This window comes from Ictidomys tridecemlineatus, chromosome 4 (assembly GCF_052094955.1).
Source record: "Ictidomys tridecemlineatus isolate mIctTri1 chromosome 4, mIctTri1.hap1, whole genome shotgun sequence".
In the NCBI taxonomy this organism is placed as follows: Eukaryota; Metazoa; Chordata; class Mammalia; order Rodentia; family Sciuridae; genus Ictidomys; species Ictidomys tridecemlineatus.
The window spans coordinates 92,212,308-92,239,840 of NC_135480.1; the positions used below are offsets into that span (position 1 = coordinate 92,212,308).

Sequence of the window (27,533 nt, forward strand, 5' to 3'; positions counted from 1 at the left end):
CTTTGCCTAGCATGTGTGAGGCGCTAGGTTCGATCCTCAGCACCACATAAAAATAAATAGAAGTATTGTGTACCCAACTATAATTAAAAAAAAAATCAATGTCATATGAATGGAATAACATTATAGTGTAGAATACTTGAAAAAGAATATATTTACATATATTATGGGGGTTAGATAAAAGGCTTTGGGTGATGTGACCAAGATTTTAACAATATTCCCCCTCCCCATTAACAGCATTTGCTGACGCTGCTGTAGACCCTATTGATTTTCCAGTTGCACCTGCATATGCTGTACCTAAGGTGAGAAAAAAACTAAGGGTCTGTACTTCATTATGCCAGCTTCTGGTTTGCTCATACGAAGATCACAGTTTTTAGACTTTAAAATGTTAATCATTTGCAGGGCTAGTGGCTCAGTGTTACAGAGTGCTTGCCTAGCATGTGTGACGCACTGGGTTCAATCCAAAGCACCATATAAAAATAAATAAATAAAATAAAGTTATTGTGTCCAACTATAAGTAAAAATATTTTTTAAAAATTTTTATTTAAAAAGATGTTCATCATTTGCAAAAGCAGAGAGCATGGTTTCAAATCTTTCCACTTCTGAAAACAACAATAAATATAACAAAAAAAAAATCCAGAGTAACACACAATCTACACCTTCAGCAGAATACATAAAAACTACATAACTAAATAACTTGTAAGTATAATGCTGAATGCACATACCTGGTATAGTAACCACAAATGGGGAAGCTGTGGCAAAGAAAAGGGAATGCTAATGATCCTGGGATTAGAATTCAAAGCAAACAGTCACTCCCAGAAGGAGGTGTCTTCATCTTGAAAGGAAACTACTGGTATCAGGACTGAAAGAATAAAACTAGATACAAAAAACATATTTCAAATTGTACATGCTATCAAAGCAGAAATCATCAAGCCCCTGTGGAAAAGTACTAAGGGGTCATAAGCAAACAATGAGTTCTGAGAACTATTAGGGATTCAGAGATCTCAGAAGCCTCCAACAAATATTCCCTTCCTAGAGGGACTCACCTTGAAAGTGCACTTCTGAGAACAGCACCCAGGGGAAAAAAAAAAAAAAAAAAGGAAGCAGAGCTGCGCATGGTGACACATACCTGTAACTCCAGTGGTCAGGAGGCCAAGGCAGGAGGATCACAAATTTGAGGCCAGCCTCAGCAACTTAGCAAGACCCTGTCTCTAAATAAAAAAAAAAAAATAAGGGCTAAAGATGTGGCCCAGTGGTAAGTGCCCCTGGGTTCAATCTGTGGCACAAAAAAAAAAAAAAAAAAAAAAAAAAAAAAAGCAGCAAGGAAGTAGAAATTAGAAGGAGTAAGAATAGAAAAGGATCTGAAACAGTAGTAGGTAGAATGATGAGTCTGACCAGAAGTGGCAGATCTTAGAAAGGAAGATTACAACTTCTGAAAGGGAATACATCAGATTAAAAAGCATAATGGTACATTTCTTAACAAGAGAATAATCAGAAAAATGCCTTCCTACATGCTGAAGGATGAACATAGCAGGACCATATGATGTAAGGCTTTACAAAACATAAATACCTAGGTCTCATATAACCCAGGAAAAATAAATATGCCATAGTAATACAAAGTATTATGCTTCATTTGACAGACCAAGAATATATAATGAGTAAGATAAATTTTAAGAATATATAAACATTTTTTATTAATAAAAAATGAATAAACCTTTTTAAGCATTTGTGAGATGTTGAAGAAAATCAAATTTTCTCTGTGTCCCCAAAGTAGACATAAGATAATGCAAACAAGATTCTTTGATTTTACTGCACTTAGATGAAAAAATTAAAAAATTCAAAATTAAAAGGATTCTTTTCAAAATTAAAAATCTTCATATTTAAATAACTTACATCAAAGGAAAATAAGAACCAAAATTATAAAATCTCAAGAAAACAATGAAAATAAGTTTTCACTGCTAATTATCTGAACATCTTTCTATTAAAAATTTTTAGGTTCTTAAAGATGCAGGACTGAAAAAAGAAGACATTACAATGTGGGAAGTAAATGAAGCCTTTAGTCTGGTTGTACTAGCAAACATTAAAATGCTGGAGATTGATCCCCAAAAAGTGAATATCAATGGAGGAGCTGTTTCTTTGGGACATCCTATTGGGTAAGTAAAATATTAAAACTTTACCCAGGTTAATATCTGGCTGTACAAACTTCAGCTACTTCATAATTCCTATTGCTGTTGGTTGAACAATTTTCCTCCCGGGAAATCCATCCTTCATAAGACAAACACCATTCCTGAGAGAGTATCCAACAGTGAAAACAGATCAGTAACAACAGATATGACACAAGAGTATTTCATGCTAAAGAAACTAAAGATGAATGTCTATATTCAGGCTTTTAGAGGAGATGACACCCTTTTTGTAACAAATCTCCTAAATTTAAGAAAAGTAATGAATTCAGCTATAAGTAGTAGCTAATAAGGTTTTTGAATAGAAATATTTTTTGTTTAGTCATAAACTCTGTTCTTCATTAAAGAATCAAATGATTTTTTAATCCTAGGATGTCTGGAGCCAGGATTGTTGTTCATTTGGCTCATGCCTTGAAGCAAGGAGAATATGGTCTTGCCAGTATCTGCAATGGAGGAGGAGGTGCTTCTGCCATGCTGATTCAGAAGTTGTAGACATCCTCTGCTGTTAAAGCAGACACCCTGTGTCACCGGAAAGCCTGCTGAAATTAGTGCAACTTCGATGGGTCAGCTTATACTGAAAATATGCTATTTCATTTTTTATTCTTTTCTATTTTATTTTTTTTTCTAGGAAATACGAAACATAATCACACCCCGAAAACTTTTGAAATAATAAATAATAATACTTCAATTGTGGTAATCTTAAAAAAAGTCATCACGTTTCTATATTATTATCTCTAGTATCTGAAGTGTATAATTGCTAGGGATTTATATAAGTTGCTAGAAGCCTCCACTTAGGTCAACTGAATGTTATTTGTAGATAATTTAAATTTAGCAAACTTCAAAGTGAGAGCTGACTATTCTGGGCAAACCTACAGATAATAGCATGCATAGTAGTACTAAAAACAAAAGAGAAGCCCGCTTGCTGAAGTCTAGAGTTGGGGCAGATTTTTATAATCAGCATTCAGGGCTGGGGATACATAAGATCTATCTGAGAAGATCCTGGGTTTAGCTTCTGAATTATGACAGTAACATAAGAGTGAGAAAAAAGGCGGAAATGAGTTTGCTGAACAGATTTATAAAGAAGGGAAGAGAGTGCCACTTCTAATCTGCCACAATGCATTTTTTTTTTTTTAATATTTTTAGTTTTCGGGGGAGGCGTCTTTGTATGTGGTGCTGAGGGTCAAACCAGGGCCGCACACATGCCAGGCAAGCGGGATACCGCTTGAGCCACACCCCCCGCCCCACAATGCATGTTCTTAAGCAAGATAGATCATAGCATGAGTATCATGAATTGCATTTTACCTGGAGGGGAAACAAAACAAAGCAAAACAAACATGGTAGGCATGCCCTAAGCACATCGACTTCCAACTATAGCTTTGAAGAGGAGAAATTCCCATTCAGTGGGGAAGGAGAGTTCAGCAAAGGTCTCTATAGACAATATCTGTTAGCAAATTATTCTTGTGAATTCTTATTTTTGAAGGGACAAAAAGATGTTATATGGGGAAAAACTATTCTTAAGATACAAACTATCATATTAAGAATAATAACATTTGCAGAAAATCAAGCTAATAAACTTTTTCATATTAAAAAAAGATTCAGAGGAAGAACATTTCAAAATCATCTATAGAGTAACCACAATTAACTCTTTAATTTTTCTATATGTAGATGGAGAGAATTGCTTTTATTTTTATGTAGTTCTAAGGACTGAACCCAGTGCCTCACACACACTAGGCAAGTGCTCTGCCACTTGGCTACAGCCCCAGTGCCACAATTAACTTTTGAGGCTCTTTATGTGCTAAGTACTATGTTTAAGATTTTATTTCTGCTAATTCCTTTAATCCTCACAAAAAACTATAAGGTAGGTACTGTTATCCTTGCCCACAAATGCAGGGATGGAATGGCTAAATTCCAAGGCCAAACAGCTTGGAAAGTACAGAGCAAGGGTTCAAATCCAATTGTGTCTGGCTCCAAAGCCCATATCTTGCCATGTTTTATTTGAATCACCTTTCAATATACTCAATAAGTATTTGCCTGAACTTAGAAAAACCAGAAAAGCAGAACACACAACTGCATCCACTGGGAAAAACTGGAGAGGAAGAGAGAAAAATATAGAGCCATTAAGTAAATGTTGTTTCTTAAAATAAATGGGATGCTGATACAATAATTGAACATAATAGAAAACAAACAGAACAAACTTAAGGGTATGTTTCATCTGCAAAATTATTTAGTGGAGAATCATACTATGATTTTGAACATAAAAAAGAAATTCTTCAAAATGTATGGAAAAGCTGATCACATGCCTGTGTGTGGCACATGCCCGAGACACAAGGATTCCAAGTTTGAGGTCCACCTATCTTAAAAAATAAAAAGGTCAGTGGTAGAGTGCCCCTAGGCTCAGTCCCCAATACTGAGAAAAGGAAAATAAAGTAGAAAAACAGCCTTCTTATTTCTCTTATGTTAAATGCCATGAGACAAATGACTATCACCTACACTGTTATTTTGTGGGGGAAGTGCCGAGAGTCAAACTTATGGCTTATGCATGCTAAGCATGTACTCTACCACTAAGCCACACCCCCAGTCTATATGTATGTGTTTAATGGAATGAAGTGATAAGATAGTAGAAAGTAACAGCAATGTAAAAGCTTAGAAAACAGAGCAATCTGATGTTTCTTGTCAAAATGACAAAGGTTTAGACTAGCTCATGGAAAGAACAATTATGAATTTAGGACTGCTGGGAAAAAGGAGGAGACAGTGATGAAATATGGGAAAAATATACACCTGCTGAATAAAAACACCAGTACAAACAAGGCCTACCCCTTAAGTTACTCCAGAAAAGATAAAAATATTCAATTATATAGTAAAAAGAGTACCATATATTACCAATCAGAAGTGAAGGCAAAATTTGTTAAAATATGAAAAACTATTTTATATAAGGTTTGTTCAAAATGAAGTTATGATGGATATAGATTAGGAGTAATAACAACACCAAAATAATGAAAGCAGAAAAAATGGTAGGGTAATTATAATGGGAAATTAAATATTTATAAAAAAGTGTTAAAGGCAAAATAAGATATTGTCTAAATAATAAGATTAAGTAAGCATTCAATTTTGCACCTTTATAAACAGAATACTTTTAAGCACTGTCAGCTTTCCATTTCTCTAACAAAATAATTTACATAAAAAAGAAAAGTTTACTTTGGCTCAGCTTTGAAGGTTCTAGCACATGATCAATTGGCCCTGTTGCTTTGGGCCTATATGTCAAGGCAGTGAAACATGATCAGGGAGTGCATGGTGGAGAACCCTCTTCACCTAAGGGAGGCTGGGAAGCAAACAGAGGAAGACAAAGGGGCTAAATTCCTTTTAAGGGCATTCCTCCAGTGACCTAACTTCCTAGTATTAGGTCCCATCTCCTAAAGGTTCCATCACCTCCCAGTAGGCCACAGGCTGGTGAACATGGGCCTTTGAGAACACTTACACACATTATGGTAAGCACCTATATAACATTTATACAGATTTTAACCTAGGCTTGGGATATAGCTCAGTGGGTTCAATCTCCAGCAACACACACACAAACCATCCTTTAATTATAGTAATACAATTTTTATACCAGAGAGCATAATAACCAATTCTAAGTAAAAAAAAAAAAATTTTTTTAAAAAATTATACTACTTACCCCACCTTCCAGATTTGATGTTGAAAGTTGAAATCAGAAGTAAAGTCGTAATGTTAAATGTTTACATGGTTAAAAAAGATAACTTTATGTAGTTTAACAAGTAAACATGCAAAAAGTACACTGATAAAAACAGGAAGCACAAAGGATAAAGAAGAAATTAATCAACAAGGATACAACTAGCTGGGCATATTTGTGCATGTCTGTAATCCTAGCTACTTGGGAAGCTGAGGCAGGAGGATTGCAAGTTTGAGGACAGCCGTAGCAATGTAGTCATATCCTGTCTCAAAATAAAAAAATAAAAAGAGCTGGGGATGTAGCTCAGTGGTAAAGTGCCCTGGGTTCAATTAATTGTACTGGCAATGCTAATAGTGCAGTAATGCTGTTAAAACACACACACTCTCTCTCATCTTTAGCAGCTAATTCTTTTTTTTTTCAGTTGCCAATGGACCTTTATTTTTATTTATTTGTATGTGGTGTTGAAATCAAACCCAGTGCCTCACACATGCTATGCAAGTGCTTTATCACTGAGCTACAACCCCAGCCCCTAGCAGCTAATTCTTTAAAAGTGCTCTTTAGGCTGGGGAGGGTGGCACACGTCTGTCATCTCAACAATTAGGGAGGCCAAGGCAAGAGGATCTTAAGTTCAAGACCAGCCTCAGCAACTTAAAATGGGATAGAGATACAGCTCAGTGGTAAGTGGTAGATCACCTCTGAGTTCAAACCCCATTGAATCCCAACCTCCACAAAAAAGTGTTTTTTATGTTCTAAGCATTGATCTAAATAGTTTTACATATAGTCTTATTTAGACTTCACACCAACCTTAAGACAGGTTCTATTTATGATCCCCATATAGATAAACTATAAGAGAAGGAAAAATTTCAAAATCATTTAAAAATTAGTATCAGTTTTAAACCAATCTCATTAAAAGCAAACATTTAAACAAGTGTCCACAAATCAAATTTAGTTCAAGAATCATTCACTAAGATCACCAAGTATATAATATTAGGATTAATGTACGAATAAATTCATAGGCTTAATGCAAACATTTTAATTGACATTAGAAAAGCACCTAATTAAGCTCAACACATACTCTTGATGTAATTTATTAAAAATACTACAAACTGTGACCACCATGTTCAAACCTTGGGTTCCATTCCCAATACTGCAAAAGAAAACAAAACAAAATACTACAAATGAAAGTCAACATTACACTTAACATTCCCATTAAAATAAGGAACAAGTTGGGCATAGTGGTATACATCTTAATCCTAGCAGCTTGGAAGGCTTAGGCAGGAGGACTGCAAGTTCAAATCCAGCTTCAGCAATTTAGCGAGACCCTAAACAAGACCCTGTCTCAAAATAAAATAAAAAAAAATATATATATATATATAAGGGCTGGGGATGTTACTCAGTGATTAAGTGTCCCTGGGTTCAATCCTGTTAGTAGAATGAATAAATAAATAAAATAAAACAAAACAAAGAACAAGACAATGAAGCCTAATTTGATCATTATTAATTGTACTGGCAATGCTAATAGTGCAGTAAGAAATAAAATTGGAAAATAATTTACAGAAGATAGGTCCTGAATAAATAAAGAAGCACTAGAAAACCCATGAGTGCTAACAGAGTTCACTTAGTTATATAAATGGAAACTGGAACATAACACAGGAAACGTTTCCTGTAGTAATTAAGACAGTCTGTTATAGGCAAAACTTATAAGAAAAGACCAATGGAATAATTTGGGGTTCAGAAACATAACACATAAACAGTTTACCAACGATGACAGAGGAAAAGGACAATGCAGTTGTTGGGATAGTATTTTTAATAAAGGGTGCTGGGTTAAACTGGATATTCACATGGAAAATTAATTCCAGATGGATAACCAATCAAAATATGAGAATAAATGATTTTAGAGCTGGGTATGGTGGCTCATGCCTGTAATTCCAGCAGCTCAGGAGGCTAAGACAGCAGGATCGCAAGTTCAAAGTTGGCCTCAGCAAAAGGGAAGCATTAAGCAACTCAAAATGTCTCTAAATAAAATACAAAATAGATTGGGGATGTGGCTCAGTAGTCGAGTACCCCCAAGTTCAATCCTCAGTACCCACCCACCTAAAAAGTTTTTATAAGAAAAACATGGAAAATACTCAGATATTTGATAAAGAACTTCTATCTAGATTATAGAACACCTACAAATCACTAAGAAAATGGCAGACAACCAATACAACAAAGAGTAATAGGACATGGACAGCCTATAAATCAATAAGTATTGGAAAAAAACGTTGATTAGGCAGAAAAAACAAAGTTCCACCAAAATGGCTAAAATGAAAATATTAAGCACTGGCAATATTGTGGAGTAAGTGAAACTCTTTACACTGTTGAATACAGTAGAACAATTACTTTAGAAAATGGAAAAATTTGAATAACTTTGGAAAATACAACTGTGACTTAGCATCCCACTCTAAGTTTATGTCTAGCTGAAAATATATCCCCCCCAAACATGTGCAAGAATATTGATAGCAGTTCTATTCATAATATGCCAAGAAATAATTCAATGTTTATCATCTATAAAAATGGATTGTGATTTACCACATCGAAAATATATATACAGCATTGAGAATGAATTCTACAAAACATGAATAATTATTAAAAATATACACTGGAAGAATTCACTTATATATTTAAGAGTCTCACCAAAATGCCAGGCGTGGCTTGAATTTATAATTTTCCTGCTTTAACTTCCTGCATAGCTGGGATTCAGGTGTACGCCACAATGGCTAAAGTTCCAGTCTTGATCTGGTGATTATGTGTGTTTACCTTCAGAAATTCATTAAAGAGTATGAACTTAATAGTTTGTGTACTTTTCTGTTTACATGTTATGCCCCTGTTAAAAGTTTACATTAGGGGCTGGGGTTGTGGCTCAGTGGTAGAGTGCTTGTGAAGCATGCACAAGGCACTGGGTTCGATCCTCAGCACCACATAAATGTAAAATAAAGATATTATGTCCACCTAAGAATAAATATTTTAAAAAATTTACATTAATAAAGGAATAACATCCTTACATAATTGCTATTACCAGTTTAAAATGGTTGTGGAATGAAGAGCTTCTCTACAAGTAGCAGCTAACAAGAAACAACCACTTTACCTAAAAATTTATGTGGACAGGATAACTAAAAAACTTTAATGATACTTACCACAATAACTTGCCATTTGCTTCTTTCAGTATCAATTAACTTACAACATTAATGTACTTTTTTGGGGGGTACCATGGATTGAACCCCGGGGCACTTAACCACTACGTCACATCCCCAGCCTTTTATTTTTTATTTTGAGAAGCTCTTGCTAAGCTGCTGAGGGTGGCTTTGAATCTGTGATCCTTCTACCTCTATTCAGACACTGGGATTACATTTACCATGACACCCTGCCCAGAAATATTAATATACTTCTAAAATCAATATTCCAGTAGAATTTTAATTTAAATTAATACAAGTGATCCTGAAGTTAATTTGGAGGAGAGATGGGAATAGGAAAGACAGTGGAATGAATCAGACATGCTTTTCCTATGCTCACACACTTTTCCTATGCTTACATAACTAGTGTAACTAACTACACATCATGTTTAATAATGGGGATCAAAACTGTAATGGGTTGGGCTGGGGTTGTGGCTCAGTGGTAGAGCACTTGCCTAGCATGTATGAGGCACTGGGTTCGATTCTTAGCACCACATAAAAATAAATAAAAAAGGTAAAGGTCCATCAACAACAAAAACAAACAAAAAAAAGTAATGGGTTGTGCCCTATGTATATATAATATGTCAAAATACACCCTACTATCATGTGTGTCTAAAAGCAGCAACAACAAAAAAGTTAATTTGGAAGTAGAAAAGTCAATATTTGAAAAAAACAAAAATAGTAATAATGGATTAAAATACTATAATGATTCAATCAAAAAGCAGTCTTTGGATTGCCGAAGTATTTTATGTCAACCAATCAATATAATGACATAAAATACTCTATACATTAAAGTATATATGTATCTGTGTATAAATTTAATATGCTTTCAAAATTCTTAATCATAAATCTCTTATTTTTTAATATTTGTTTTGTTGTAGTTGGATACAATATCTTTTATTTAGTTATTTTTATGTGGTGCTGAGGATAGAACCCAGGGCCTTGCACGTGCTAGGCAAGCGCTCTACCACTGAGCCACAACCCCAGTCCCTTGATCATAAATCTGTAGACTTAGCTGGATTTCATAATTCAGAATTTATTACTAAATAGTAACTCAATGTATGTAATCACATGCTCCATTTAAGGCTAGAATAGCATTCTAATTAAACACACTACCATTTTTATAGTAAAATATAAAAACTCATACCAAAAGAAATAAAGATTAGTTTCATGTCATTTCAGGTTAAGTTTTGCCATGTAATTTGCCATAATGAGTTCTGATGTTAAGGGGAAAAAAATTGGTTGTCAGAAACCTTTTGGATTTAGAATTGTAAATAAGAGATTGTGAATCACTATACGATAAAGACATTATAAGTAAATGATTACAGAAAGGGAAATGTTATTTTAACATATTACACTAAGTGGTTAAATTATTTAGGGGTGGGGCTGGGGTTGTGGCTCAGTGGTAGTGCATTTGCCTGGCATTCGTGAGGTGTTGGGTTTGATTCTCAGCACCACATACAAGTAAATAAAATATGGTCCATCAACAACTTTGATTCTTTTTTCACGCTAGGTAACCAAACAATATATGTGGATTAGAAACTACCTCCTAATTTTAACAAATTAAAGAAAATAAAAGCCTCGAATATACCTCTGACAAGGAACAAACATATGCTGTGGAAGAGATAACAATTTTCTGGCAGGAATATCAACTGATATAAAGTTTAGGGATAGAATTTGGCAAAATGTGTTAATATTCCTCAAAAATACACTTTTTGATTGGGTAATTATACTCTCTAAAATGTTTCTTAAATGCATGAGGTCCCGAGTTCCATCCCCAGAACCACCAAAAAAACAAAAAAAAAAAAGAGAAAAGGCCCATTGTTGTTTTTGAAAAACTAGAAAATCCTTTAAAACATATTAGGAAGTTATGTTTATAATATATGTTCAACATAGTGAAAATTTTCTAAAAAAAAGACGACTAGCGTATACTGCAGTGATAATGAATATTAATAAAAAGGAAGCATAATAATAATAAAGTCAAACTTGATACATAACTTCAAGAAGGTAGGCCTGTGCCTGTAAGACAGTGGCTTGGTAAAGAATAAATGAAGCATATATACTAATATGCTTTTGAAATTATTCCTTATTAAAACACCAATCTTTATTTCCCTAATAGTCATGATATCGATATCTAACTTTTGCCTGAATGCTGAGGTTTAATTTTTCATGTGCAGTTTCACAATATTATAAGGCTCTAACAATGTTCAGGACCAGAATAATAAAATAGTCCTATTACAAGAATTCTCAGACTTTGCACACACTGATTATATTAACAATTAAGAATTGTCCAATTTGCCAACTGGATCCTTATAGGTAGTTGTAAAAATAGCCACACATTGCCATTTGTGCCATACTTAAATTTTGAAAATCAGTCTCTGGGCATCTGACTCTTAAAACAGGTTACCAGATACAAGATTAAAAGTCAAGAATATTTAGACTTTTAAAGGTAAAATGAACATCATGCTTTAGCTCTTAAACATAAAAATGTTTAAGTTGTCTTTGGACTATATCTAGTGGCTCCTGGGTAGTTAACTAAAAGATTGAAGAAAGTTATCTTATTCGCATATGAATTTTCAGTACCTAGCACATATAAATATTAGTTAAATGAGAAAAAAATCTGTAATTTCCAGCATTATATAAATTCCTCAAAAAGAATAAGCGAGAATGAACTGACTTGCAAAAAACTTAAAGTTTCTAACTAGGACTGCCAATAGAACTCTAAAAAGGACTGTCAAAGTAATTCAAACTTGTGAAGTTAATGAAATTATTTATTTAAACCTAACTGTAGTACAGTATCAAGTTGAGTTAGATAAACATTAACTGTATGATATTTCTTCTTTAGGAATAAACCATTGTTATCATAAAAATTTGTTACAAAACAAATTTCTGCATTAAAGTCCAGCAAAATTAAGACATGATTTCTACATTGAAAACTATTATGTTAGAGTAAGATGGATTTATTTTTTAAAGGTCCAGTACAAAAAAATGGTTGAGTAAAGTGACTTTTTAACAAAATATACACCTGTAGGAAAGAAATCCTAATACACTGATAATTAAACAGAAAGCACTTAAAAGAACATACTTTAATATCTAGGCACAGTTGGTTAGGTATTTATAAGTTCTGTTATCACTTAAAAGTTTAAACCAGTTCTTCAACTTGACTGTTGTGTAAGTCCAAAACAGAGAAGGCACCTCTCTCACTCTCCTTAAGGACCTTTTGAGAGTAACTCTTTATAATATTTTATAAGGAACACACAGACAATGCACTATATCTCAGTATAGATATAGTTATTTGACACACCCCATTTTGGGAGAAACTAAATTAAAATATAAAACTATGATTTCTCTTTTTACATCTTATGATGGGTATGACTTTCTAAAAGGACACCAGAAGATAAACCTCCACACAAACTTTAACATAGAATACAAGATTTAAATTAAAATGTGCATTGGTCACTAGTATGTGGAGAATTACATGAATTAGTGCAATTCTTTATATCCCCAGTGCGTAGGGGAAAAGTTTATATATGCCAAGAAATCTCAACTACTACAAAACTCAACTTTTTATGGCTCAATAGTGTAACCACTTATAATGTTCTGAAAAAGATCTTAGAAGTTATAAATGAAAGATCAGAACACCTAATAAATGGTTTTCAAAATTCTCTCTTTAAAACAAAGAGAACAGAATGACTTGAAGAAAAAAAGTATAAAATCTTGGTAATATAGTTTTAACTGCAATAATGATAAGGGGTGGTAAAGTACTGACTATAGAAAAAAAAATCCATCAAACTATTGATTTTTGATTAGATACTTTACTACCAGTTGAGGTGCTTATCATTTTATGTGCTGAGTGGCTATGTCCTGTTGAACAATTAATGAAGGCAATTTATAAGAATAAGCATCATTTCCTCCAAAAGAAATAAGAAACTATTCCAGATGAATAAGCCTCAGTGAGGGATCATAAGAAGTCAAAAACACAGTGTAAGAACATTAGGCTATTTTAACAAGATTTACATAATATTTACAATATGCAACAGTCAAAGCTATACAGTTTTGCAGATTGGCTTTACTTACATTTCTGCAAATTTTTTTTCTAAAATAAAAATATACCAAGGAAGTCTATTTACAAACTAGAAAGCTGTTTCAAAAACAGCATAATTTAGATATAAAGTGAAATTTCAGTACAATAAAAGTGCAGGTCATGCTTTCAGATTCTGTCAATATCCCATTCCCTACACTCAGAGTTTAAGGGATACAAGTTTTAAACAGCTACTTTAGTTCTTACATTTTTGGGATGTTTACTCATCATAATGCAATGATAATAAAAATTTGTCCACATCCATTCCTGCTGGAAAGGAACAAGGTAGCTTCTTTTTCTGTCAAAAAAAAAAAAAAAAAAAAAAGAAAAGAAAACATAAATTCAAATGAAGTCAGTTTTCTTAGTAAGTCATCTAAAACATTATATTGGGTTCTTCCACACACTACTGAAATTGCCAAAATTATTTAGCCTATTAGAATTTTAGGGGGCTGGGGATATGGCTCGGTTGGTAGAATGCTTGCCTTGCAATTACAAGGTTCTGGGTTCAATCCCCAGCAAAACACACACACACACACACACACACACACACACACACACACACACACACACTTCTACAAGAGAAACAGAGGCAAGTTTTATAAACCCAAAGTTAATTAAATGTTTTAATGATACTTCAACATTAGTTTTCGGCAAAAGGCAATAAACAAATTCTAAGTGTCTGAATGCTGAATGAGACAAGATAGAATGTGCTTTCTATAAAACTGTCAAACAAAAAATCTCAGAAAGCTCTAACAGATACTAAGAGTAACAAATTCCAAATACTGAATATATATATACCAGGTACTTTATATACTCAAATTTTATGTTCTGAGACCACAAGATAATATATATGGTAATAGCATGTTAAAAGGATGAGGCTGAGAGTCAGAGAAGCTGGACTTAAACATGGTCAGTAAAAAAGCCTATTTATTAACAGCAGATACAGGATTCAAATCCAGATTTGTAGGATAGTAAACCAAGATTCTTTTCCTGAAGCTATACTTCATTTTAATCACTTTCTTTCTATTCAACTCAGCTACTAAAAAAAAATAGCTAAACAATTTTAAAACAAATAGATTTCACTCATTAAGATTAATGATCTGGCAATATCTTCCTGTAGACAACCATGGTTCAAGAAAAAAACAGATAAATTTTTCCAATGCTCCACCACATTAACATCTTTAAGAGTTATGGAAAAGATGACATGAACATAGTGGTGTTTTACTTGGTAATTTCATATAATAGCAGTTTCCCAATATTTCATGCCTTATGTCATTCTCATGAAAAAACTTGGGTCCTACCTGACTGAAACATTTGCTTTTCCCAAGGAAAACATTTATAGTTTAACACCTTACTAATTTTTCTGAAAAATGCTGTTTCATCTTTATAATTTCTGAGTTCCACAGTGACTAAGAAAAACCACTATATAAATGTATTTTATCAGTCAAGACTCCACATTGTCCTGACTCAATAGTCAGGTAGTAGTTGCAAAAAATGTTAAATTACCTAATCTTAGTACTGAAGGAAGGGAAAAGTATGGTTTTGAAATTAAAACTTTCAAACTTGCCTTAATTTTCTTCTTTTTCATTGGTATTGATGAATTTGTAAGATTTTTACTAGAAGAACGGGAATTTCGCTCACGCTCATCTAATTCTTCAATTTTCCTCTTTTTTGTGGTGCTTCTCGAAGATGTTCTAAATTGTTGTGTGTTATCTTTCAAAGGAGTTGCAGAAGTAGTCCTAGAGATGGCTGCTCTAGAGAGAATCATTAGTGTGTGGGCAGCCATGTTTACGCTGTTCTCACTGCCTGTTTCACTGGCAGGGCTGCAAGCAGGCAAGTCTGGAGTTACAGGAGGGATCATTACTTTGGGTATGCTACTGTCTTCACCAAAACGCCTGTTAGAGGGGGCTTTGATACCATCTGTAGGTTCTTCTTTATGCTTTTCCCCTGTTCCTGAGCCAGGTGTCCGGGGTACAGGCAAATCACTAGTATCAGCTAGCCTATTTACTGGGCTGTGCAACTGAACATCCTGTAATATTTCTGCAGTAATCAAGGAACAGGTAGATTTAGTTTGTTCTTGTTTCAGATCCTTTACAGCTGTACCCACTGAAATGACATTTTTACTATTTGTGGATGTAGCTTGTTTTTTGGTCAATTCTTGCAAAGAAGCTATAGTTTTCTCATTCCGTAAACTCCCATTTTGCTGTCCAACAGATAGTTTTGATGTTTCTAGATTTTTCTGCCTCTCTACATCACTGCATAATTCATTCTCCTTATTAGCTGTTGCTTTATGGAAAGATTCAAGTACAATCTCTGTTGGTGTAACTTTCTTTTCTGACTGAATTTCTCTTATGGTGGTATGCCGGCTAACAGCAGTTTCTGATTTAGATAAAATCTTGGGCATAGGAGTTTTCTCTCTCTCTTTTTTGGTAGCATTATTAGAAGGGGGTTTTAAGGTAGAGGACACAATGGGTAAGTCACGATGAGGAAAGGAAGTTTCATTCCTTTCTTTGTCTTGGGATACCAACTTATGATTAGGGGCCTGTGTATTTGCCATAGGAGAAGCAGCACTATCAAAACAGAGCACACGTCTGTGGCTTTCAAAAGGTTTGCTACTTGGAACTACACTCTCAACTGAGAAGGGAACTGTGGTTTCTTCCAATTTTTTCCCAAGTTCTGTGGCTGTATTCTTGTCAGAAACTTCAATTCTACCAAAACAAAAACAAAACCAAATTATTTCTAGCAACCTAATGAAATTCTATTTTAATTTGAGCATTCAGATAATCTATAATAAAAACTACTTTATCCTCACCTTTGTGCATGACATCCAACTGAATGAGTTAATGAATCTGCCAAATTATTTCCCGGTTTTCCTGGAATTACAAATGAATTAATCAGAAAGAGAATGTTTATTCTTGAGAGAAACAAGATATTCCCCAGAATGAGGATGGAACAAGTAATATTATATACCATGAGAAAAAGTTCCAAATGATAGCTAATGTACAAATAAAATATTTTCTCATATTGGCTTTTAAAAATAAGTTTTGTAATATATACAAAATGGCCACTTACCCATTCTAATTCTAAAGAGGAAATCTAGATATGGAGCAAATGACTTGCTTCAACTCCAGGCAAATATTATGAACCCAGTCTTTGGATCTATGTATGCTCCATATAGTACTTAATGTACTACACTTGTTTACCAGTACCTGTGGGGAAATGGTTCTATGACCCTGATGGATACCAAAATCTGCAGATGCTCAAGTTCCTTATATAAAATGGCACAGTATTGTCTATAACTTAGGCAATCCTTTAAATCATCTCTACGTTACTTCTAATAACAATGTAAATGCCATATAAAGAGTTATTATAGCTTATTATTTAAGGAATAATAAAAGCCTGCATTTTCAGATATAATTTTTCCCCACTGAAAACTCTCTACCTGTGGTTGGTTCAAACTGCAGACGTTGAACCCACTGATAAGGAGGGCCAAATGAACTTAGATCAAAACAGTTATTAAAAGAATAACTGGATTAAAAAATGTGGCATTTATACACAATGGAATATTACTCAGCACTAAAAAAATAACAAGATCATGGTATTTGCAGGGAAATGGATGGCATTAGAGCAGATTATGCTAAGTGAAGTTAGCCAATTCCTAAAAAACAAATGCCGAATATCTTCTCTGATATAAGGGGGGGTGACTCAAAATGGGATAGAGAGGAAGAGCATGAGAAGAAGACTACCACTAAATAGGGAAGAGAGGTAGGAGGGAAAAAGAGGGAAAAAGGGAGTTGCATAGAAGATGGAAGGAGACTCTCATCGCTATACAGAATACATGTATGATGTTGTGATGAGGAAAAAAAAAAACGTGTGTCACATTAGATTGGATACAGAGAAATGATGGGAGGGGGATAGGAAGGGCAGCAGAATAGAATAGACATTATGATTGCTGTATGTATATAGGAGACTCTATGACCAGTGTGTGTGGGCGGGGAACCAGTTATTCAAAGAAAGCAATATGTTATACTTATTTAAAAATTTTTGCCCATATAACTGTCATGTTTGCAAGCTGTGTCACTCAAATCACACACTCATAATAGCTATATTTTAATTTATAGGTTTCAGAATTTATGTGGGAAAGAAGATATAAATGATTAAAAGGGTCACAAAGATGAGATCATGATGAGCCTTGTGCATTATGCAGAAGTTATTTCAGAGACAACCTTCAAGAGATGTAAATAGGAAAGATGCACCAATAGATTTATGTATAAAAGGAGCTAGGGTTGTGGCTCAAGTGGTAGAGTGTTCGCTTAGCACTTGTGAGGCACTGGGTTTGATCCTCAGCACCACATAAAAATAAAATAAAGATATTGTATCCACCTAAAACTAAAAAATAAATATTAACAAGAAATACGATTGACTATTCTAAAAAAAAAAAAAAAGATTTATGTATAGAAGATTAATCTGGCAATGATGTAAAAGATGGAATAGAGGGATGGGGTTGTGGCTCAATGGTAGAGTGCTTGTCTCACATTTGTAAAGCTCTGGGTTCCATCTTCAGCACCACATAAAAATAAAAGTATTATGTCCATCTACAACTAAAAAAAAAAAAAAAAAGGTGGAAATAGAATTCTAGTAAGAGGTCTCTATTCCAGATAAGAGATGATGAACATCTTTGAAACAAAAATGGGAATTCACATAAATAAGAAGCGTAAATGAAGAATCAATGGTAACATTAACCAAAGGGAAAAAGTAGACAATGGAGGTATTTGAAGAGAGATTTATCTAGAATTTGAAAAGTTTTATTAAATTAGTAAGGGAAAAGCATTATATTGAGTGATAACTCCAGAAGTCACCACTATTATTTACAATTATAGCAAAGTAAGGTAAAAATGGAAAAAGACCAAAGTACATGGCAATCTTAGGCACTGGTGACTTCAGTGTTAGACAGTTTTAGCGGAAATATGAGAAAAGACAATAAAACTAAGTAAATTTACAGTCAAAGAAGGAAGAAGTCAAAAAAGAAAATATTGAGCTGGGTACAGGTGTAATTACAGCTACTTAGGAGACTCAGGCAGGAGCATCCCAAGTTCCAGGCCATCCTAAACAAGTTAGAGAAACCTCCTCTCAAAGTAAAACAAAAAACAAAACAAAACAAAACAAAACAAAACAAAAAAACAAAAAACAAAGAAAGAGTGGAAGATGTAATTCAACCCACCAGTGGTACAGTGCATCTAGGTTCAATTTGTTAAATAGCTGAAAGATATTTAACAGAAGACAGAATCTAGAGAACAAGTAGACTATTAACCTTAGAAAAAACAGAAGGTCATTATTCTTTTAAGAAAGATGGGAATAGAATGGATGATTTTGAAAGAAGGTACACACTAAAGGGGAGTGATAATCAGAAATGAAATTTACTGATAATTGGAAGTTGAAATCATAGCCGGAAAGTGAAAAGCCAGGGATTAGACAGATTTGAGAACAATTAAGACTGGAATAGTATCAAAGGGGAAATGGGGCTGGGATGTGGCTCACTGGTAAAGTGCTTGCATAGCATGTGGAAGGCCCTGAGTTAATCCCCAGCACCACCACCACCACCATCAGAACAAACAAACAAACAAAAACAAGGGAATAGGAGAGAAAGCCGATAGGTAGATATTTAAAATAATTGCTACGTAGCAGGTAAGTAAGAAAGTTTTATGTAGTATGGAATGGCAATGCTTCTTTGAAAAGCCCAGGTGTAAAATCAGAGATGGCTGGACAGATCAAGGACTACAGAGTAGGCAGTAGGTATAGAGAAGAATGTGCATAGGCAGGTTTTAAGAGTACTGGCAAAACTGACTATTATGGAAGACTGTGGGGTCTAGGTAAATTTAGAAAGATGATGAAAATTCAAGTGAAAGTGAGGACAAATAACACAAAATATGACTGGCTGAAGATCAATTTGATGGTTATGTGGAAATGAGATGTAAGAGGTTATTGGTCTTTAACAATCTTATAAACCTAGTAAGACATGGAAGAAAATATTAGGAATAGAAAGGATCAAAAAGCCATGAGGCTAGGATATTATGAAGAGGTTCACTACATGGGCATTTGTCATTATTATTTACAAACACACATTTTGGTACTGGAGACTGAACTCATAGTCTTGCTAAATTGCCAACGCTAGCCTTCAACTTGCAATCCTCTGCCTCAACCTCCAGAGTCTTGGGATCACAACTGCAACCACCTTTGTCATTCACTGTGATGGAAAATTTAAGATAAATAAACCTGAGAATTGTGTGTCATAGTCATCAAGGCAATGAATAAAAATCTTCTGATACTTTGTGTATAATGCCTTTTGTTGAACACAAATCTTTAATTTTGTAGTGATTTTTCTACTTCTAAATTATGATTTTCTCATTAAAAAATCTTTATCCTAATGTCATAAATATATTCTTACACATTTTTCCATCACTTAGCTGATCTGTGTTTGACTTTTTAGATTTTTAATCATCTTGGAGTTCATCTCTTTATAAGGAAGGGATCTAACTTTTTAATGTATTTATATATATGGCCAGTAGCTCTCATTAAATAATCCATCTTGTTCTCCCTGTCTTTTCATGTTACCTTTAATATATACTGTGCATGGTGTCTTCCTAAACTCTATTTTGTTCCATTTGTCTTTTTTGTTTGTTTGTTTTAATTACCATGGTGCTTGCTGTATTTTATTATCTAGCACTGAGTTTTGTCCTCTGCTCTTCTGTTTTAGCTATCCATAAACTTAATTCTTCCTTATAGATTTTAAATTATTTTCCCATTTCCCAAAATATTTAAAAAAAATTTTTTTTGTAGTTGTAGATGGACAGAATGCCTTTATTTTGTTTATTTTTATGTGGTACCTGGAATCAGACCTAGTGTCTCATGCATGCTAGGCAAGCGCTCTGCCACTGAGCTACAGCCCCAGCTCCCTCAAATATTCTAATGGCATTTTAAACTAGATTACATAGAATTTTTGATTCAACTGGGAGCTGACATCTTTAACATGGTTAAATATTCCAATCTATGAGCATGATTCTCTTCTATTTGTAGGACTTCCTATAATATTTTGAGAGATTTCAAATTGCATTTGTAACATTTTTGGTTAGGTTACTTCTGTATTTTATTATTTCTGAGGTCATTACAAGTGGTACCTTATTTTCTATTACATTTAATAATTTCTTGTTGCTGGTATATAAAATCAAAATTTTGGAAAATTAATCATACTTGGAAAACCTATTGAATTCTTACTAGTTTTAGTAATTTATTGATTCCCTTGGCTTTCTGTGTAAAAATCATGCCATTTGTCACAACAGTTTCATTCTCTTTCTTCAAATCTTCATACCTATTTGCATATGTATTGTCTAAGACTACATATAGGACTTCATATGGGAATTTGCATATGGTAAAGGTAAAATCAGATGTGAGAAAAAAATGGAATAAACAATTTATTGGTGTTGGAAATACTGGCTTAACTATGTAGAAAGGTGAGAATGAGCATTTTTTTGTTCCCAATTTTAAAGGAAGCCCATGATGTTTACTACAGATAGCCTTTAAGAACTTTTATCATAAATAGATGCTGAATTCTTCTAAATTTTTTTCTGGTATTAACTAGTTAATGGGATAAAAAGTATCAGAAGCCAGGTGCAGTGGCACACTTCCAGTGGCTTGGGAGGCTGAGACAGGAGGATCACAGGTTCACAGTCAGCCTCAGCAATTTAGCGAGACTGTAAGCAACCTAGTGAGACCCTGTCTAAAATAAAAATAAAAGGGCTGGGGACATGGCTTAGTGGTTGAGCGCCCCTGGGTCCAATCTCTAGTACAAAACAAACAAAACAAAACAAAACAAAAAGTGTTAGACCAAGAAGATATTTGTGACGTGTTACCAATAAAGGATTAACACCTCAATACACAGGCAATCTAATAGAGAAGCAAAAAAAGGAAAACGACAAGCAATCCACAGAAGGAGAAGTATTATTTGCATAAGAGGTTATTCTGAGCTGCGGATGTGGCTCAGTGGTAGAGCACTTGCCTAGCAAGTGTGAGGCCCTGGGTTCAATCCCCAACACCATATAAAACTAAATAAACAAAATGACACTATTATGTCCATCTACAACTAAAAATATTAAAAAAAGAGATGATTCTGAATCTCATTAGTATAAGAATGATATGAGATACTACAATACCACTTCACATCCCAGTGACAAAAGTTAAAATATTACATGGTATCAAGCACTGGCAAAGTTGTGAGGAAAATAGAGAAAATAATGGAACTGTAAACTCTCTTCTCTGACTCAAAAATGCTACTTCTGGGTATATGCCCCAATAGAACCCTTATATGGGTCCATGCAAAGGTTTCTACAGAGATGTTCATCACATCATTATTTGTCAGATAATAATATCTTGGAAACATCTTAAACATTCATTGATCTGGCATGGTGGTACATGCCTGTAATCCCAGTGACTCAGATGGGAGGCAGAGGCAGGAGGACTGCCTTAAGTTAGAGGCCAGCTTCATCAACTTAGTGAGACCCTGTCTCCAAAAACAAAAAGGGTTGGGGATGTTGCTCAGTGGTAATGTGCCCTGTGTTCAATCCCTAGTACTCTATGCCTCCCCACAAAAAATGTCCATCAATAGGGGTTAAATAAATAAAGTAAGTTTAAGTAAATATGGATTCCCAATGGTCATTAAATGGAATAAAATAGATGACAGAAGGAACTAAAAATATTACATAATAGCAACAATGTGACAAAGTTTAACAGGGTGCCAACAACATACATTATTAGATGTATTCCTGTTAGCTTAAGGAAAGGCTAAACTGATCATAGTATTTAGTGAGTCTTTTGTATGATCACTGCCCTTAAGACTAATGTGTTAAATGCTGTAGTATAGGCATGAGAGGAAAAAAAAAAAAAAAAATCAACATACCCACTTTATCCATTGCTTATTAAAAATAGTTTCAAGTTTGAAGTATAAGAAACAGATTGATGGTGATGGGTGAGGAGAGAGAATTTTAAGAAGAAGAAATAACATGGGTAAAGGGACAAGAAAGACCACCAAGTATAAGGTGAGCAATAAATACGGTTGATATGTATAGAGAACATGTTGGAATGGAGTAAGAGATGAGAATGGAGGGGTTGACCAGTATGTATGAATGGCATCCTGAAGAATTTCAGTTTTATCCTGTGGGCAACAAGGAGCTGCTGAAAGATTTTATGTGGGGAAGCACTACATTCAGATTTGCATACAAGGTGAAAAAGTCACTTAAGACAACGGATATGGAATGAATTGGAAAAACAAAAGAAAGGAGTGCTGGGGTTGTGGCTCAGTGGTTAGAGTGCTTGCTTAGGATGTATGAGGCACTGGATTCACCACATAAAAAAATAAATAAATAAATAGTTAAAAAAAAAACAAAAAACAAAAAACAAGAAGGCATATCAGGATAATACACCACTGATACAACTTAGATGAAAAATGATCAACATTTTAATAAAGAGAAATGTGTTTTAAGAGAAATGTGGTTTAAGAATGACTCCAAGGTTTTTGACATGGGTAGATAGGTAGATGGTTGGGTCATTGACTAAAATAGGAAATAAGGCAAGATGATTTGCAAACTTAAGACTTGTTGCTACTCAAATATGCTCTAATACCAGTAGCATGGCATTCTTATAGCTTGTTAGAAATAAGGAAACTTATTTTAATAAGGATTGGCTCTGAACCAGTCTATTAATTCAGCATCTGCATTTAACAAGATCCTCAGGAAGTTCATACACACAAATTTGAGAGGCATTACTCTGAAGTCTCATACAAATATACCAGGCATTTATTAATCACTTTAAAAGTTGTCAGGAAAAACAGAGGTTGTGCTCATGTTAGGTAGCAACAAAGAACAAACCAAAAACCAGCAGCAAAGGCTAAAAGACTCAACATAGTAAACAATTTTACCAGAGCCAAAGCTGTACATTAACTGAGCTGGCTGTCTTGTGATATCTATTACTACCAAACATTATGCAAATGTAGGATAATCACATGTTAGGAATGGTATAGGAAGTAAAAAAACAAACACAAAAACCAAACAACCCTCAGGTATTTCTGCAAACAAATGAATATAAAGTCACAAAATTAACTTTTAAAAATGGTACCTATACAAGGCTTGTTTCTTAGTCCTTGAGTCTTCTGAGATTTTGGAGGAACAGGGAATTGAGGAATATTTCTATTGCATACAGGTGCTGCTAAAGGCATATGAAGGACCTAGAAGAGAAGCCATTAATTATGTTATGTTTGAAAAGCTTCATTACACAATTTTTAGTTTTAAAAAAAATCTTACCTGTTGAGGAGAAGTGGAAAAGGTATTTCCATTCTGTCCAACCACAGATACAGGGATCATTCCCACCATTCCTTGGAGTACAGGCTGGACTGGAGAAGCAATTATGATGGCAGAACCTAAAAACATTTCTTATATAATTTCTCAAAATTTTTGGCATAAATCAAAGTATTTAGTACTTTGAAATAAATTCTATGAACAACTTTTCTTATAATCTACTCTCCTTTAAAAAAAAAACTGGTTTAAGAATAGAAAGGCTAACATGAAAAAAATCAATTTGAATATTAAGTTGTTAAGTCATTTAGCTACGTTAAATCAAAAAGAACAAGCATGTTGTTAAGTCATTTAGCTACGTTAAATCAAAAAGAACAAGCATAAAGCTCCATAACTAGGAGATCATATTACAAATACATCTTGACTCCTCTAGAGAGAATAGTGAAACTAATTAGAAAATGAGTGGTTAATGTTCCAAGTTTGAACAACAGAGCAGAAAATCATGATCCCAGCTAAATGTTTTTAGCCCGAGACTATGCTTAAAACCTCAACATATTATATCTTAACGGTATTGGTCAGAAAAGTTTCAGGATAAGTGCATAACCAGACAAAACCATTGTGGGGAAGTCAGCCAGAGTCTATAGCTATCATAATTTAGCTCTGCCCTGTAAATGAGCTTTTTCCTAAAACATTCATTACTCCTATAAGGGTGATCTCACTTTCATGCATACTACTACAGTCTCTCAAATACCTATGTATGTTTATGCTGCTTCCCTTAGCTATGAAAGGTTTTCTTCCTTTAGTTCCAAACTCTACACCTTATTTCTATAAGCTTTAGTTCAAACTCAATATTCTTTACCAATTCTGACCCCTTCTTTATCTCCTCTAAAATAGCACTGAATAAGTTTACTTAATTGGCAATATTCAACCAAATTTCATAGTATGCTTATAATATAAAAAGGGGGGCCTGTATATAAATACAATGCTCTAATTAAAAAAAAAGTATAAGGGCTGGGGTTGTGGCTCAGTGGTAAAGTGCTTGCCCAGCAGTGAGGCATTGGGTTTGATTCTCAGCACCACATATGAATAAATGAATAAAATAAAGGTCCATCGATGTCTAAATAAGATATTTTTAAAAAATAAAATAGGGGGGAAATGAGCTGGAGAACTGGAACACATGGAAAAACAGACCAACGTATCAAGCTCTCTATCTTCAAGGAATGCAATCAAGAACGACCCATGACAGGTATGTGAATCATATATAAAACAGCATGTAATAAATGCCAAGAAACCCCTCTGAATAAAGGATTCTAAAGATGAGAATCAATTCGAGAGGGTGGAAGACAAGAGAAGAATTCGAGTTTTAGCTAGGGAGAAATTCAACTTGTTCTTGAAAATTTCTCCAATAGATGATAAATTCCCTCAAAATGACTACAACAGCCATTATAAAAAAGTCCTACAACATTAAGTTAGGAGATATACTGGTATTATAGATGTATGTGTCTTTCTTTTCTCATTCTCATAGTTTATTAGAACATGGATTGAATAATAATTGTAGAAAGAAAAAAATTAAACTTAAGTTTATGGCTTACCAGATTTAAAAAAGGCTTAATTGGATTAATTAGCTAGCAAAAAAAGAAGGCATAATCACAAATTACAGAGCATTTCTCAAATAATCCATTCAAAATTTATCATCTTCTCCTCAATGACTTCATACAAAAAGAAATTAGATTCCAAGATAGAAGAAATGAAGTATAATATGTTTTTTAAATTACCTTGTGAAAAGTTTGGTGACACAGCTTGGTTGACAGCAAATACACTGTTTGACCTTGGTGGTGTCTGTAACTGAGGTGGTGGAGGTTGGGCAGTTATAGGTGCAGAATTTCCAGGCAATACCATTACATTAGACTGACTAACAGTTGTTCCCAAGGCTGTTGTTGGATCAGTCACACATGTAGCTATCAGAATATTATTTGAGTTGCCAAAAGTTGTGCTTGTGGATGGCATCAACTGTATGTATCCTCCATCCTTGGAAACACACTGTGTAACATTAGTTGAAAAGGCAATACCATCTTCATTCTGAGTGTTATTTACTATAGAGTCCTCAGGTTTGACTGCTGAAAGGCTTTGTTCTGTTGAGGCTGAATCTCCTGCTTCAGCAGATACAATAGCACCTGTAGTTTCTTCTGAAGATAGACATTTAACTAATTCTACATTTTTGGCAGGGGATTTAGCAGGAGAAGACAAAATTATAGTTGGCAAGTTTTCGCCACTGATACTGGATACAGCACTGTTCAGTTCAGTATCTGAGGATACAAATGGATCATCACTAATGATAATTTTGAGAGAGACGATATTTGATGCATCCATCTCTGTCGAGTTGTCATTAGAAGGTTTATCATCAGTATCTTGAGATTCAGGGTGAGAATCACCCACTGAAGAACATCCAGATTCTAATGGAAGAGACTGACTATTTTTTATAGGATTACCTTCTGGAGGCATCAGTGCAACTTCCTCACAGTTATTTCCACCCAAAGAGAGAAAAACAGCATCTCCATCTTCTTTCACAGAAGATGAAGGCTCTTGTGAATCCAAAATAACTTTATCAGACTTATGTGGCTTAGCTTCACCTTCTAGATGATTTAACTCAATAGATGTTGAATCATTAGATGGTTGTTTAATTGAGGAGATAGAATCTTCAAGACAAATTTCTACTTGTTGTCCAGATACATTTAAACCTGAACTTTCAACAGACACAGGTAATATTTTACTTTGAAGTGAAGCATTATCTTGGCAATCTGATAGTTGTGAAATCACTGCTACATTACTGATTTCAATTCTACTTTTGTGAATTTCACTAGAATCTGGTGACTTGGAACCATGGAAATTAGTTTTAAGTTTTAATGTATTGTTAGAACCTTCACAAAACTGACTTTTTTTAGATGGTTTTCCAGTTATTGGGATATTTTGGGACAAAAGTTGAGAACTTTTCCCAGAGAGAATTAAGTTTTCATTGTTAATTTCACTAGCAAGTGAAACAAATGGAGTTATGGGTATATTGGGTTGATCAGACTGTAATTGAGATTCATTCGTAACATTTGGAGACAAAGAATTCTTTTCAGCTTCTATAACCATTTCAGTTTCATTGGGCATCTGACTTGTATATAATTCAGCACAATGTTGATTACATTCACCATCAGTATTTGCTCTTTGGTTAAAGTCATTCAAATTAGGCACAGACTCAAAAGTAATGTCAAGGTTACATTTCTGTTCAGTAGGTACAGCAGTTTTAAAGGGCTTTTTCTGGATGCTAGAGCCTATTTGGGAAAAATTTTCCTGGGCTTCCTGTCTAAGCACATCATGGTTGCTGTCATTCTTCAAAGTATTTAATGCATCTTCATTTTGATAGGATGTACAAAATGGGGGCTGACCAGGTTGACCATCTGTAAAATACCAGGATGTTGAACAGATATGCTGAGTATATTTAGCTTCTGTATTAGTCAATTGTACTGTAAACCTATTTTGCCAAGGAAATACTAATTTGTGGCATACTAGTAAGTGGATGTCTCATATTTTATATTTATATAGCCTCCCATTTTCTGAATATCAAAAAATCTGCAACTACTTTTCTAATTATTGGTGCCTCTTTAAGCAAATGTCTTTTTTTCTGTGCTTGGAAAACAGATAACAACGAAGGAAAAAGTGTATAGGTTTAAGAACATCTAATATTTACTAGTAGGTAAAACAAAAACAATTGGCTCCAACTATCATTGGTAGTAGTAGCGGTGATGGTGGTGTTGTTTCACCACATTGACTTTTTAACTTTCCGCCATTTCTACTGACCACATTTATCTGATATATTTTTAAAGGTTAAAGGGAGCCAAACACCCTGCATGATCAATATTTTATTTAACATTCACATATTGACTAAAGACCACCCAAATGCATGGTATTAGAATACAATACAGAACATAAAGTCATAATAAAGCATGGAAAAAAGTGTAACAGTGTAGGAAGAAAAGACAATCTTTCTGC

At 34.1% G+C, this 27,533-nt stretch overlaps 2 protein-coding genes across 4 annotated transcripts in view; one reads left to right on the plus strand and one right to left on the minus strand.

The window, feature by feature from the left end:
* The window catches only part of Acat1 (acetyl-CoA acetyltransferase 1), a 31,430-nt gene extending 28,672 nt beyond the window's left edge, over nt 1–2,758 (plus strand). Inside the window, exons 10-12 of the mRNA XM_005329071.5 lie at nt 235–299; nt 1,993–2,150; nt 2,549–2,758. Coding sequence (XP_005329128.1) covers nt 235–299; nt 1,993–2,150; nt 2,549–2,669 — 344 coding nt within the window. The 3' untranslated portion in view covers nt 2,670–2,758. The remainder of the gene's footprint in view (nt 1–234; nt 300–1,992; nt 2,151–2,548) is intronic.
* Npat (nuclear protein, coactivator of histone transcription) overlaps nt 1–27,533 on the minus strand; it is a 77,240-nt gene that overhangs the window by 14,555 nt on the left and 35,152 nt on the right. For all 3 annotated transcript variants that reach the window (XM_040285161.2, XM_005329070.4, XM_021728949.3), the window contains 6 exons: nt 25,274–26,941; nt 23,508–23,623; nt 23,323–23,431; nt 15,971–16,031; nt 14,726–15,866; nt 1–13,456 (listed from right to left, as the gene is read on the minus strand). The exon at nt 1–13,456 is cut by the window's left edge and continues 14,555 nt beyond it. In XM_040285161.2, coding sequence (XP_040141095.1) covers nt 13,379–13,456; nt 14,726–15,866; nt 15,971–16,031; nt 23,323–23,431; nt 23,508–23,623; nt 25,274–26,941 — 3,173 coding nt within the window. In that variant the 3' untranslated portion in view covers nt 1–13,378. The remainder of the gene's footprint in view (nt 13,457–14,725; nt 15,867–15,970; nt 16,032–23,322; nt 23,432–23,507; nt 23,624–25,273; nt 26,942–27,533) is intronic.